General features: G+C 39.8%; 1 protein-coding gene and 1 long non-coding RNA gene across 5 annotated transcripts in view; one reads left to right on the forward strand and one right to left on the reverse strand.

The window, feature by feature from the left end:
- PAX5 (paired box 5) overlaps window positions 1-12,310 on the forward strand; it is a 265,758-nt gene extending 253,448 nt beyond the window's left edge. For all 4 annotated transcript variants that reach the window (XM_083593706.1, XM_083593703.1, XM_083593705.1 and 1 more), the window contains one exon: window positions 613-12,310. In XM_083593706.1, coding sequence (XP_083449832.1) covers window positions 613-689 — 77 coding nt within the window. In that variant the 3' untranslated portion in view covers window positions 690-12,310. The remainder of the gene's footprint in view (window positions 1-612) is intronic.
- Window positions 1-13,005, reverse strand: part of LOC310753041 — a 104,754-nt gene that overhangs the window by 6,832 nt on the left and 84,917 nt on the right. The gene's annotated exons all lie outside the window — the stretch shown is intronic.

Raw genomic sequence — 13,005 nt, forward strand, 5'->3', positions numbered from 1 at the left:
TTATCTTTAATCATATAATGAGCTAACCCAAGTTGACCAAAACAGATTGTTTCTTCTAGTGAATGAGACAGCGCTTACCGGGTGTGAGCAAAAGGTAGTGAAAGTAGCTCAGACAATGACAGAGCCAGAAGCAGGCAGAAGAAAAAGACTGGAATGGATCTGCAGTAGGCAGAGGCTGGAGATCCATTCCAGCATTTCCCCCCTGCCTGCCCTCTATCTGTTTCCTTCTGCCTCCCTTTTTAAAAAAACGTTTGGGTGTACTCGGTCATGGCCATGGTAACAGGGATAGTTGGCCTATCACTAATTTAAATCAATCCACCCACTCTGAGTAGGTATGCAAGCTGGTCTAGGGACAAGTGTGGACTACTGATGTGCAACTTGAGTCACCTGGGTATATGCTACAGTTGTCTGTATTATTTATCCTGTAGGTTTTCCTGGCACCTTGTGTTTACACTCTGATCTGAGAAACATGGACAAGTAATATGTTAGGTGCTGGACAAGACACTGAGGAGGATGGCTTTGTTACTCTTTCTCTAACTCCTTCATTTGCTTGGTGATGAGTAACACCTCTGAAGATTTGTGATTTACACCATGGCATCTCTTCTCTTCTAGGCTCTCCTTACTATTACAGTGCTGCGGCCCGGGGAGCAGCACCTCCAGCAGCCGCTGCTGCTTATGATCGCCACTGACACATGGAACCAAGAAGCACTTATTAAACACATTATGCCGGATGACACAACTGGAACCACCTAGCATGTAACTGCAGAAATCGGACTACAAGGATGGATAAGAGAAAATACCCCGCATGAACCCATGCAACAATTGGAATGTTATTCTTTCAGCTAGGTGAACCACTTATTACTGTTTTTAATCATTGAAATTCTAGTGACCTTAACTGAATCTCCCATAAAAAAAACAGAGCAAACAAAGAATCAGTTTTGCTGACATTCCCTGTGGTTTGCAAGATGCAGTAGCCATGTGATACGCACAGTCTTCTTGCTTCTGGACTAACTAGCTGGCTCTCTGTTCTCCTGACCATGTCAGGGGAACCAAAGCAGTTCTAAATGTTGAGCAGTCCTCCATTGAATGTCTCTCTTTAATGTTGCGTGATTCAACATGGACTGTATGGGTTGAAGTTTATTTTAGGGAGAGGGCATTAAGGGGAAAAAATGGTCCGCTCAAATGACAAAGCACCAATGTAAATAACTTACTTCTTTGTGTTACTATGGAGTGGTATAGCATAAACAGCATCAAGGGACAAATGAGGAGTTTAAAATACAGTGGGAAAATGTGTTTTGATACTGGTGCACTGACTCCAAGAATTCAGTAAGCTTTAAACCAACTTTGAACCAGGTTAACATTCATTGTGGCTATTTCTGGGGCTGTTGTTCTTTCTTGATACATAATTCAAATCTGATGGTCATGTGGGCATATATGCACCATATGTTGGCATTGAACATGTGAGCAAATGACAGACATGGGCAATTAGCGACATTTTAACTGCTGAATATTAATTTATGCTTATTTGCAGTCACAATTAGCAAAGTTACACACACACTGGCTGTAGCTTTAGCTAAATGTTACAGAAGAGATTCCATATAACGAAAGCCTTATGTTTATTGCAATTGCAGAAATTTAAGGTGGTACTTTTTCCAAACTGCTTAAACAGTGGCAACTGGGGGCCACTATGAAAGCTACACTAAAGTTCCCTTCACATTAATAAAGGGGCAGTGGTCCAAGGTTGATCAGCTCCCTGACCCAAATGTCTAGGTGTTGAGTTGGGATGGAAGGATCTGTCAGTTTGGGTTTTCTCAATTTCTCCAATATTAAATTTAGTCCTCCACATTTTGCAGCAATTTTTCTCTCTCAAAAAAAGTGTAAAAATTCATTATTTTACTGTGAATTTCATATTTTTATATGCAGTTTTGACTACTACACAGTTTGCAAGCAATTTTCTGTATATTATTTTCACTAATAGATTCATTTTTATTCACACTTCCCTCTAAAATGCACTTTTGTAAACGCTGATTGAAGAACGACACCACAAAATTCAGATTAGTGCAAATTTCTAAGAATAGCTATGTTTTGGTTTACATATTGTTTCAGAAACAGCAAATTTGATAGGTTCGGCTGTAAATGCACAATAAATCAAATTTCCTCCTGTGTGTAAACATCTTAAGATAACTAGAACTCATGGAGGTTACAGACCTCGACTAGAGCCCCTTTTGCATTAATTAATTAATTAATTACTTAATCAATCAATCATTTTATTGTATGCCCTCTTTCCATAGTTAAAACCATGCTCATGGCTGCTTACATGAAAAAGTGCACAATTACAAACATAACAAAAGTAGTCATAAACAATAAACAAATCAAAAACTAAACAACCAAATTGAACATTTCCCACATAACTCTAAAAAGATATAAAAATGAAGATACAAAAAATTAATATCAGCAACAACCCCTCTCCCAACAAAACCCCTGAAACAAAACCCTAGTGCAAGTCTGTTCCTTTCGCCTGGCCCCCCTGCACTCTGGATCTGCTTATTTCTTAAGAACTTAGAAAACTACCTTCCATCACCCTCTGGCCACTGGTTCCTTTTGCTCACTATTGTATAGACTGGCAGCAGTCTTCCAGGGAGCCTTTGTATATCCACCCTGGAAATGTGACATATTTACCTCAAGACCATTTGCACATGTGCTCTACTACTGAGCTATGCCCCTTCCTCAAACATTCTTACAAAATTTCTAAGGCTTGATAAAAATAGTTATGATCTCTGATATGGAAGAAGGACTGGTTAAGCCTCTTAATCACTTAGGTTTACTGTTTTTGACTGCTGCAAGTTCTACCACTGTGCACAAATCGAATGTTGTGGCAGTGTTGGCTGTTCTTAGCAACTGTGCTTGACATGTGCACCATTATCCTTTTCTATCCAACTAAGAGCTGATTCACACTGCCAGGTTCTTCCACATGATCAGGTTACATGTTCTGAAGTCCACACACATGGGCTTTCCCATGTAGACATCCCTGCTTGATACATGGACATGTGTGTGTGTGTGTGTGTGTGTCTGTCCAGAAAGCTGCACAACTTAAGGGGCAGAGCCAATATTGTGACCATACTACTGATCCTTTAATCATGTGAATCTCTTCATGAGCATAACACATTGTGACACCCCCAGGGTCCATCACAAGGTTTCTCCCCAGGTTGTCATTAAAGGTCAGTCCCTCAGCTACTCCACTTAGTCCTGACCTCTCTCAAACATATCGGTTACCATGACCTACCGACTTGGACAGCGGAAGGACTCTTCTCCATCACCCATGGCACGATAGGCAGCGGGCAAGTGGCATAGTTTATGTTAGAATCTACCCAGACCAGAATTCATCCTTTCAAGTTCTGAAGCTTGAACTTTTATTTAATTGAGGAACCCACCCACCAGTGCAGGCAAGTAACATCTACACAGTTGTAATTCTAACATCCTGCCTAAGCATGTCTGCTCTCGAGTCTCTACAACTATCCTATCTCTCTTATAAATGTATTTCATTGTACCCTTCCTCTCACTGTCTGTCTCATCTTCCTCTAATCCACCAATTGACCTTCCCAATTGGCACTCCTTCCCTCTCTTAGCATTCCACTCCCCTTACTGTCAACCAGATTCCCTTTCGGACTTTGGTTACACGTGTGAATGAGGTTTACAGCATTCTGCTTTCTAAAACTAGGCTGTGACGGAAGTCATGTCATTAGGGGATACCTAAATTGCTCACATTTCTCAAGGCACCTTGGAAACAACACAACATACAGTGAAAAAATAAAATCATCTGAAGCTGCCATAATTTCACTAGGAATGCATTTACACCATGAAGTGTGTAGATTCTCATCTTCAACACTGCCCCCCAAAGGAACTAATAGTTCTTTGACATTTTATTTCATGTTCCATGCATCCCAATCCATACAGAATGAAGTTTACAAGTGGTGGAAAAGATGGGCATCAATCAACTGTGGTGCCATAAAATTCCCTTAACTCAAAAAACAGTCATTTTATTCCTCTTAAAAAAAATAAAAATATGACCCAGTGATGGCCTGTCTAAAGAAAGGAAAATTACAAGGGAAGAAATAGCTCCTTTTTCACAGAAGCCAATGGAATAAATGTTGAATGGTGTTAGTGAATGTTTCATGTGGCTGCCTGGCATGTGTGTTGTTTCTGTACAAACATTTCAATTTCTTTGTTTTGTTTTTGCATTACTTAGGCAATCTTATATCCACTTCCCTGGGAGAAAGCCCTTTTCAATACAATGGGATCTCCTTCTATTTGAGTAGACCTGTAAGTGATGCTCAGCACCACATGCTTTTGCACTGCTTCTCAGGCAATCCATCACTTTCAAGAACAGCAGCTCTGAGTCCTGTTTTAAGATGAAATGTGACGTCTGACTGAGATCCTGGGGCCTTGCTGACTATCTAAAATGTGTCGGGGGGAGAACTTCACAGGGAGTTAAGTTCTTAGCCCTTCCCACATCCACCAGGTCTTTCCTGATTTGCCCTCCTTCTGCCACCTTCCCCCAGTCAAAGTTCCAGGTGTTAGCTATGGCTATGAGAAATATTTCTATTGGAGAGAAGTGCAGTAGAGAGATAATATATGAACGATTAAGCATCCCCCTCACCCACCTGCTGTGCTCTTCTTCAAATCAGACCCTCCCACTACTGCTCTTTACATGTTTGCCAGACCTGTTTCTCCACTGAAACTTTGATTTGTCCCTTAGCCTGTAAAATTGCAACTCCCTTTTGCATCTTTCGCTTCAAATAAGCTATTGAAGAAAAACTTCATTTTCTGTTGATCATATCAGAATTTCTTATTTCAACATTTTGATGTAAAAAATGCTATTTGGTAATACAAACTAAATATACAGTACACAGATAACCAGTAGATTAACTTCAAACCCTGCAGGAGTTCACAAGAACGATGCAGAACTGTGAGATGGATGAGATTTTGTGTAATGCCTTCTAGTCCCAAAGAGGATCTCTGGGATATGTTCCAGAGGTAGGCATGCCAACAAAAGCCATATCTCATGCATTTCCCATATTCTATTTGCTGTCTAATAAGATGCATGTATAAAACCTTCATCGTCCAATTCCTCATTTCCATTATAGATTGCTATTGGTCCCCATTTTAGAACTATAATATATGAAAGGGATTCAAGAATATTTACAGTAACAAAATTAAAGAGGCCTTAGTATAAAAAGCACACACATTTTAATAAAAGTCTAACTGCATAATACTAGTGACATTTTCAGTATCAAAAGCCTGCATGGCAACTACTGGATGTTTGTCTGATTCAGTATGCTCATTGCTAGCTGGAAGGAAAATTGATTTACAAACCTACGTGTGACCATTCAGTTTCATAGCTCAAGAGAAACACATTTTGGCCTAACTTTCAATGTGTTTGTATGAAAGCGAGGAGAGGGTTGAAAATAAGAGTTTCATCTGTAACTGAAGGGGAAATTATTTTTCCTGATTTCTAAGAATATTTCAAAAAATTAAGAAGTGGTACACCAAATGTTAGCTTTTACTACCAGAAACAACTGGGTGCTATTTTAAAAGTCCATGTTTCTCCATATTTCATCTTTGCTGGCACCACTGTAATCCTTTATTTGTGAAAAATTATAGTATTTTTTACCTGGGGGTAAAATCAGGAACAAAGCACAGTTCAGTTGAATTGGGCAGTCAATATATAAGCTTAAGAAGTTCTCTTAACCTGTGCTTTTAAAAAAAGATAAAATGGAGGGGGGGGGGAAAGGTAATCTGGAATTTTAGCACATGAAGAATTTTAGCCAACGACTCTTTATTTCTAGTTAAATTGAACAATTCAAACTGTATAGCCAGAGGAGTTATACAAAATTTGGTTTATCTTTGTACCAAGTATGCAGCAAGAAGCTTTAAGAAATTGCTTTTCTAGACACAGTTCATTGCGACCTTCTGTATGAATGAGACTGCAATCCAACACCCACTTCCCAGGGAGCAAGGGCCATTGAACCTAATGAGACCTACTTCTGAGCATCAGTGCCAGGGCTTGCTCCCTACTGTGGGTGCCCAGGGCCATGGGTGCCATGCAGCATGCTTGGTTCTGGCGCCGAAATTTGTGGGTGCCCACCCCCTTCATGGGGAATTTTGTGGGTGCTCAGGCACCCAGGGAGCTGGCACCTTATGCTTCTGAGTAGGCATGTAGAGGATTACATTGTGAGGCTTACACAAATTCCAGGTAGGCTGTGGCCACAATTTTGTAGGATTGTGGGTGCCCTTCCACTATGTACAGAGGGGTCAAAGCAAGGCTCAGATTGCTGCAAACTCTTGCTTCCCACCTGCACCTTTGGTCTTATTGAAATAAAAAACTGACCAAGCAGTCCCCTTTGTGCCAGTCTTCTGTGTGTAGGTAGATTTGATTTTGCATGGCATTCTCAGTGGACACACACAATGTACAGTCTGCAAATGTGAAAAATAACACTATGATATTTACAGGAATGGCAGGAATTTTAACATGGGGTGGAATGGCCTAGATCTGCTGGCTTCACACTAAAAAAACCATCCATTAGATCTTTCCCACATTTTCCATTTGCCCTGCTCTTAGTCTGCACTTTAATACTGTGTGACTGAGTTGCCCCCCCCCCCAGCTTTCCCTGCAAAAAACTTGCTCTTTAAAGCAGAATCTGAGCAAATGGCAATTTAAATCTCTGATTCAACTTTGAAGAGCAGGTGTTCCTAGGGAAGGTGTTAGAACAAAAAAAGGGGGGTGCTTTAACCAAGCTCTAGCCCAAATTGGTTACTTTCAAACTATGGATTAACAATGAAGGCAATGTTCTTATAACAGGCTCTCATGTCCGCTTTTTAGTGCCATACTAAATAGTTAAGGTGTCCATAACTCACAAAGGCAGCCACTCCTCAAGATAGCAAACCAAGAACCTTTTCTTCCTCTACCACAAATGTGTGGCTTCTGAGGGTCAGCTGAGGTACGCTTTTATTCTTCCTAGGTGCAGGCAGCCAAAAACACCCTCACTTATTCTGTGTGGTAATATTAAAATGCTTTTGACTTGCTGAGTATTTGATGTTGCCATACATACTTTGCACGTTGATGGGGCAAAACAGGATAAGGAGCATTCAAGCATTGTCTGATTTGGCATGGTGCCCCAACACAACTAGGAGCTTTTCAACAGCTTGCAGTAGATTAGGCAGACCTTTATGTATGCAGCCTTTGAAAATTCCACACTACTGGTTCTGCTATCACCTATTGACTAGGTTCTAGTCCCTCACATATACAGCTGAAGTACAGGAGCAGAGCTTATGAGAAAAGCAGGGTGAACACGCTGGAGGGAATATTCAGCAAGAGCAGCCTGCAGCTCCGTTCCCATTCAGAGATGTATTGTACACTGCAATTTCTAAGGTTACCATTGATATACATGTACTTGGGGAAAGAATATGCATCTCCACCCTTAATTCTAAGTCTACAATGTCCACTGGGCTTTATGAACATCTGAAAAAACAATTATTCATTACATCCCCACAACACATATTTCAATGATACTGATTTTTTTTTAAAGTCATCATGCCCATGCAACATTCATTTTATAATGTTTCCTCACAGCCAGTTTAGACAATCATATTTATTAATATATGATAAAATCAGCCATGTAAGATAACACAATGAGGACAGATGAACCACCACATTTACAGCTCATTCAACCCTTTGCCTCTCTTGTAACCCTATAAACATAGCAGGACAACAAATAAGCATTCATTTGCATATATCTTTGACAGATTCCTAGGATCTAACCTTTTTCAGATATTAAGACTTGCAAGGAGCAGATGTACATGTATGCATAAGAGCCAACTCCTAAGGGCCATGGGGAGCTCCCACAATAAAATAATTTGTGGTTGAGGCATACATTCATTGCCCCAACCATGTACACAAAATTCCCAAGTAAACAAGCGTGTGGACCAGCTCACAACAGTCTATTATTCTGTCAATAGAAGCAAGTTTATTGAGGGGGAAAAATATTATCAATTGCTAACTATCAGGTCAACAGATACTCTTGAGATCCAATTCAAGCTTTACCTTTCCAGTTTGAAAGCTGCCTCAGCGTGGTCTGTTCCCCCACAGTTCTATTATGCGTGAAACACTGTGGGAGAGCAAGGGCTAAAATTGTTGGCTCCAGTGCTACTGATACTGATATCAGGGCGGCCAGTTCACAACTCAGAATGCCTTGAAGGTTGCTTTTTGCTGGGTGTGAAGGAGGAAAGGCATTCTCCCCTCTAATATAAATACCATCATGAAAAGGTGGTCCTATCACGGTCCTCACTTCTGGCACTGGGCACTGAAAGGGGGGGGGGGAGGAGGGATGACTTGGCAGTTGGCTGAGGGTGCTGTCACCTTGCGTGAGCTGTGCAAAATGTGATGCCGTGCCCTATGGATCATAGTGTTCACCTATGAACTAGACAATGCTGAAGCCGTTTCCATGCTGCAAAAGTAATGCTGTAATTACAGTCTTTTCGACTGCTGAAAAGGCCTTAGGAACTTTTTCATCCAAAGGGGTAGCTGTGTTAGCTGTTAGCAAAAACAACAGAGTCTTGTGGTACTTTACAAACTAGCTAATTTATTAAAGCACAAGCTTTCATGGACTAGAATCAACAAAAGCTTATGCCCACAATATATTTATTTGCTCTTCAGGTGCCACAAGAGTCTTTTGTTGTTTTATCTAGCAAGTCTACACTCACATTAGTGAAGATAGGTCAATATATATCAACTAAAGATCCAGAAAACGTTTGGGGTTTTAGTAGAAGTCCTGTATCCACTGCCTTAATGGTGCAAAAGAGAACACATTTCTCTTCTTCTAGAGATACTTTGCAGGTGGCTTAGCACTCAGTGCCCTTCTGTGTTTACTCTGCAAGGGACATTGGTTTCCCAAGCTTAACCAGAATATTATTAAAGGAGTCCTATTGTTTATGGAAGGAAAGTTGGTGGCAAATATCTCCAGTCCTGAAACTGCTTACTCTGAGAGAGTCCCTCCAGCTTTAACTGGGAAGTACATGGTTTGATAGTGAAAGCAATCATTTACATCTGTTGAATATTGATCGGTCACTCTCAAAAGATCTGGAGGTGTGACTCTCTTTTGATAAGCCCTGAAAAGAGTGGACGCTTATCGGAAGCATCTCCAGTTCTTTTGAGGTTTAACTTTTCTATACCCTTTCCCGACCTCAAAGCTTTTTCCAGTGGAGCTACATTAAATATATTATTTCTCAGAGAGAAAAATGTATACTTTATATAATGTATCTTTATACGATCATATTTTTACAGCTTCTCTAGAAGATTTTGACCAGGATAGGACTCCTTTATTAAAAAATATTGGCAGATTTCATATGTAGAAAACTGAATTTGATAAACTTTATGAAGTTTTAGAATTTGAAGTTTCAATTCCTTCTGGAGTGTTCTGTTGTCAGTATTATACATATATAGATATAAAATTAATTTTCAATATTAAATTGGTTAATTTTTTTAGATTTTATGTTCTGAACAAAAGTTGGCTTTTGGGGCATGGGGGCATTAGACAAAGGAAATTAAATTAAATTTCTAGTTTTTCAATAGTAAAGTGACTTGTGTCACTTTTTCTGTTTCTCTGAATGTATGGGGATTCCCTATTTTAGCCTACCCCAAACCAGCAGGAAGTATTTCAAATATCTCCACTAAAATTAACTGTGCTGAATAAAGGGGTCCACAGACCATATCTGTGGACCTGCCTGACAATGTATTTTCTCATTTATGGTCTGATATTTACTCCATCATATTTCCATTTTCCTTGGAATTGAAACAGGGAGGAAGCTCATAAATGAAACCACACATTTTCTTCCAGCTCAGGCTGCAACTATTGTATTTATAAATGTGGCAAGCTAAACTTTCTGAGTAATCAATAGTCAACTTTTAATTGCTACACTGTATATACCAGAATACACCTGAAATATGTGTGTGTGTGTGTGTGTGTGTGTGTGTGTGTGTAAAATCTGGTTCCATCCTACATGCTATCATTTTATGACTGGTGTCAACATGACAATGCCAAACAAAATACACCATGCAAGGCACAGTACCAGAAATATCATTAATGTCGGATAGCTTAGTTACTCTTTATTACAGTCAAAGACCAGACAACAGAAATAACAATAATAACAGCACCAAGGGACAGAAGCAGTAGACGCAATCCAAAGTTTCATATATACTTATTTACATTAAAAGTAGCGCTCCATAAGTCTATGATGCAGAGTCTAAAATCAGTATTCATCAGCTAGCTTGGCTGTCAGATCATGTGACCATCTTTACATGCTGGACAGTATCCAGACTTGGTTTCTGAAGAGAAAAGCTGCTTCCATCCATGGGAGGCTTCTGATTCAGCAGAGGAATCCCACCAATGGAAAAGCAATTCCAGAATATGATTTTGCTGGTTCTCCCTTCCCCTGCAGTCCCCTTTGCCCCCTCAGATCTACTAGGAAGGTTGGAGGACTCTCTGGAACAGCATGAGAGATGACACTGAAATGGCAGGGGGATGGGAAAATTGGCCAAAAACAAATGCCTCTCATCTCTTCCGCTGGCAAGAACACCCTGAGTGAAACCTGGTTCAGTGGATGCCACCACCGGTGGGAGAAAACTCTGGATCCAACCCATTGTCCCTCTTTCAATATCATTGTGTACTCTATGTTTCAATATAACAGCCAAGACAGTACAAAGAGCATTTGTTGGCCAATGTTTGCAACTTCGTGTGGATGCGTACACATCCCTATTGGAATTGGTCCAAAGTCCATTACAATCCTGGATTTTCCAGCGTGTTTGTGAGGTCTGCAATTACACTGCCAGTCTTTGAGATTTTTTCACCCTGCCTTGCAAGGCAAACTTAAGTCAGGTGGGCACTTGCATGCACATCATTTTTTTTACTCCTTGTTTTTGTATTGGGAGGTAATTATTGTCCTGCTGCAAAGTAGCTTTAAGTCTGTCTCCAAACAATTCATAGAGGTAATTCACCTCTGAAAGAGACTCTATGAGGGAGGTCATGGAAAGCCTAAGTGTAATGTGGAGGTCCGAAGTGGTACATAAGGGGTCCCTGAGTGCTCAGTTGTGTCCAATGTGATGCTAAAACCATTTCCGTTTTCAACAACAGATGCCTATGCCATATCACAATTAGCTTTTGAAAGTCCCCTTCATTTCAAAAGTGACTTGCCATAAAACACTGGAGGCTGCTACCTGAGAAACACGAGCCCAAAGCCTTCTTGGGGGCATGGAACTAGTTGCGCTGTGCTTTGGATCCTGGCCAATGTAAACAGCTGGCAACTAATAAAGGATAAATCTAATTCTCCCCTGGAATGAATCCTGCAAAAAACATAATGCATGAACAAACCTCTTCTTTCTTTTGTTTTGCTCAGACCTGTATTGGAAAAGACACTGTCCTGGTCTGTCACTTTCTAGTGGCCTTTAAAAACACAGAAACATGTTACATTGCAAATGGATTCCTTTCTGAGTGAATGCTAATTTTTTTTCAAAGACAAACTCCTTTTATGAAGGGTATCCAGCATCAAAGAAATAAATGTCGATTGTATTCACCAAAGTCTCTGATGGCTGTTTAGAAGCTTACTTTTGAAAACCAACAAAATAGACAAAACAAATAAAAAAACATAAAAATACAATTGAATTGCCTTTGAACGTAGGAGATGACTGTCTCCACACAGATAAAATTGCTTCTTAAAATGTGTATGTTTTGTATTCTTTTTTTCTAGTAGGAAAAGAACTGACTTGAAATCTTGGTGTTTTTTTCTTAGTGTTGTGTGTTGCTTTTGTGTGTAATAATATTTGAATGTAATGACAGCAGTGCCAATTTGCCAAAGATGTCGAACACTTTGTTTTGTTTAATTTTGTTTTGGGTTTTGGGATGTTTTTGTTTGATTTTATTTTTTTTAGCTGGGTGGGGTTTAAGGTGTGGGTCAAAGGGAGGGGTGTTTGGGGAATAAATTGATTTCTTTTTGCTTTGGTTCTCAATTTTCTTGTCAATACTGGACTGTGATTTTTATTCTAAGTTAAATGGTTGACTGCAAACATTTTATTTTAGATTAGTTGAAGAAACATGCAATAAGATTGGCGTAGTTTCAATATCTGTGTGTCTTTTCATGAGAGTGACTGTTACTTGTGGACATTTTTATTTTATGTAACCTTTATGTGAGATAATTATTTGTAAATATTTACCATAATTTTATTGGTTCCAAAAATAAAAATAATTTTTTTAAGTTCAAAGGATATAATGTTGCTTTTCTTCCAGAGAAGAGTGAAATGGGTTGACAGCAAAGAAATAAAAAATTCTTGATATTAGCTGAACCACTGGATTCTAAATAATCTCTCAGGGCAAATGTACCCTTCAAGTAAATATATATGTAAATATATATTGTTGCGTTTCCATTAACGTAAGATTGCCAGCCACTGCCAACACCACTCATTTTTGCTATATACTTTCAGTAGCAACTTGCACTTTGGTTTGGTGGCTGAATTCCACTTCCTAACAATGATGGCTGGTCCATTAGGGCTAATGGGGCACTGTCCCACCAACCGCAGTCTGCTCTCAATGGTGGACCTATATTTTTGGAGCTTGAACAGTCACAGGGCCCCTTCGCAACAGCATCAAGGTCTGGGTAACCACTGTTATCTTCTTCAGTGGGGTTGTTCCATGACAGATCACCACACCTTTACAACATCTGTGCTACTGACTCTCAAACTTTGGGCTTGTTGAAATATATACAATAACAAATAAATCAGTTTGAGTTTGTGCCAGTCAAATTGGGTCTGCTAGGCAATGTGAGCTAAAGTTGCTTCTGGGGTCCCTGCACAATTTGGATCCCTTATCTTCCAGACCAAATCCCAAAGAAGGAAAGCAGACTGTATAGTCCAGGAGGCCCCAAAGAGACTAATATCCAGTCTCCTAGATGGCATACAAG

The sequence above is a fragment of the Podarcis filfolensis genome (assembly GCF_964270895.1).
Source record: "Podarcis filfolensis genome assembly, chromosome: 17".
NCBI classification, from domain to species: Eukaryota; Metazoa; Chordata; class Lepidosauria; order Squamata; family Lacertidae; genus Podarcis; species Podarcis filfolensis.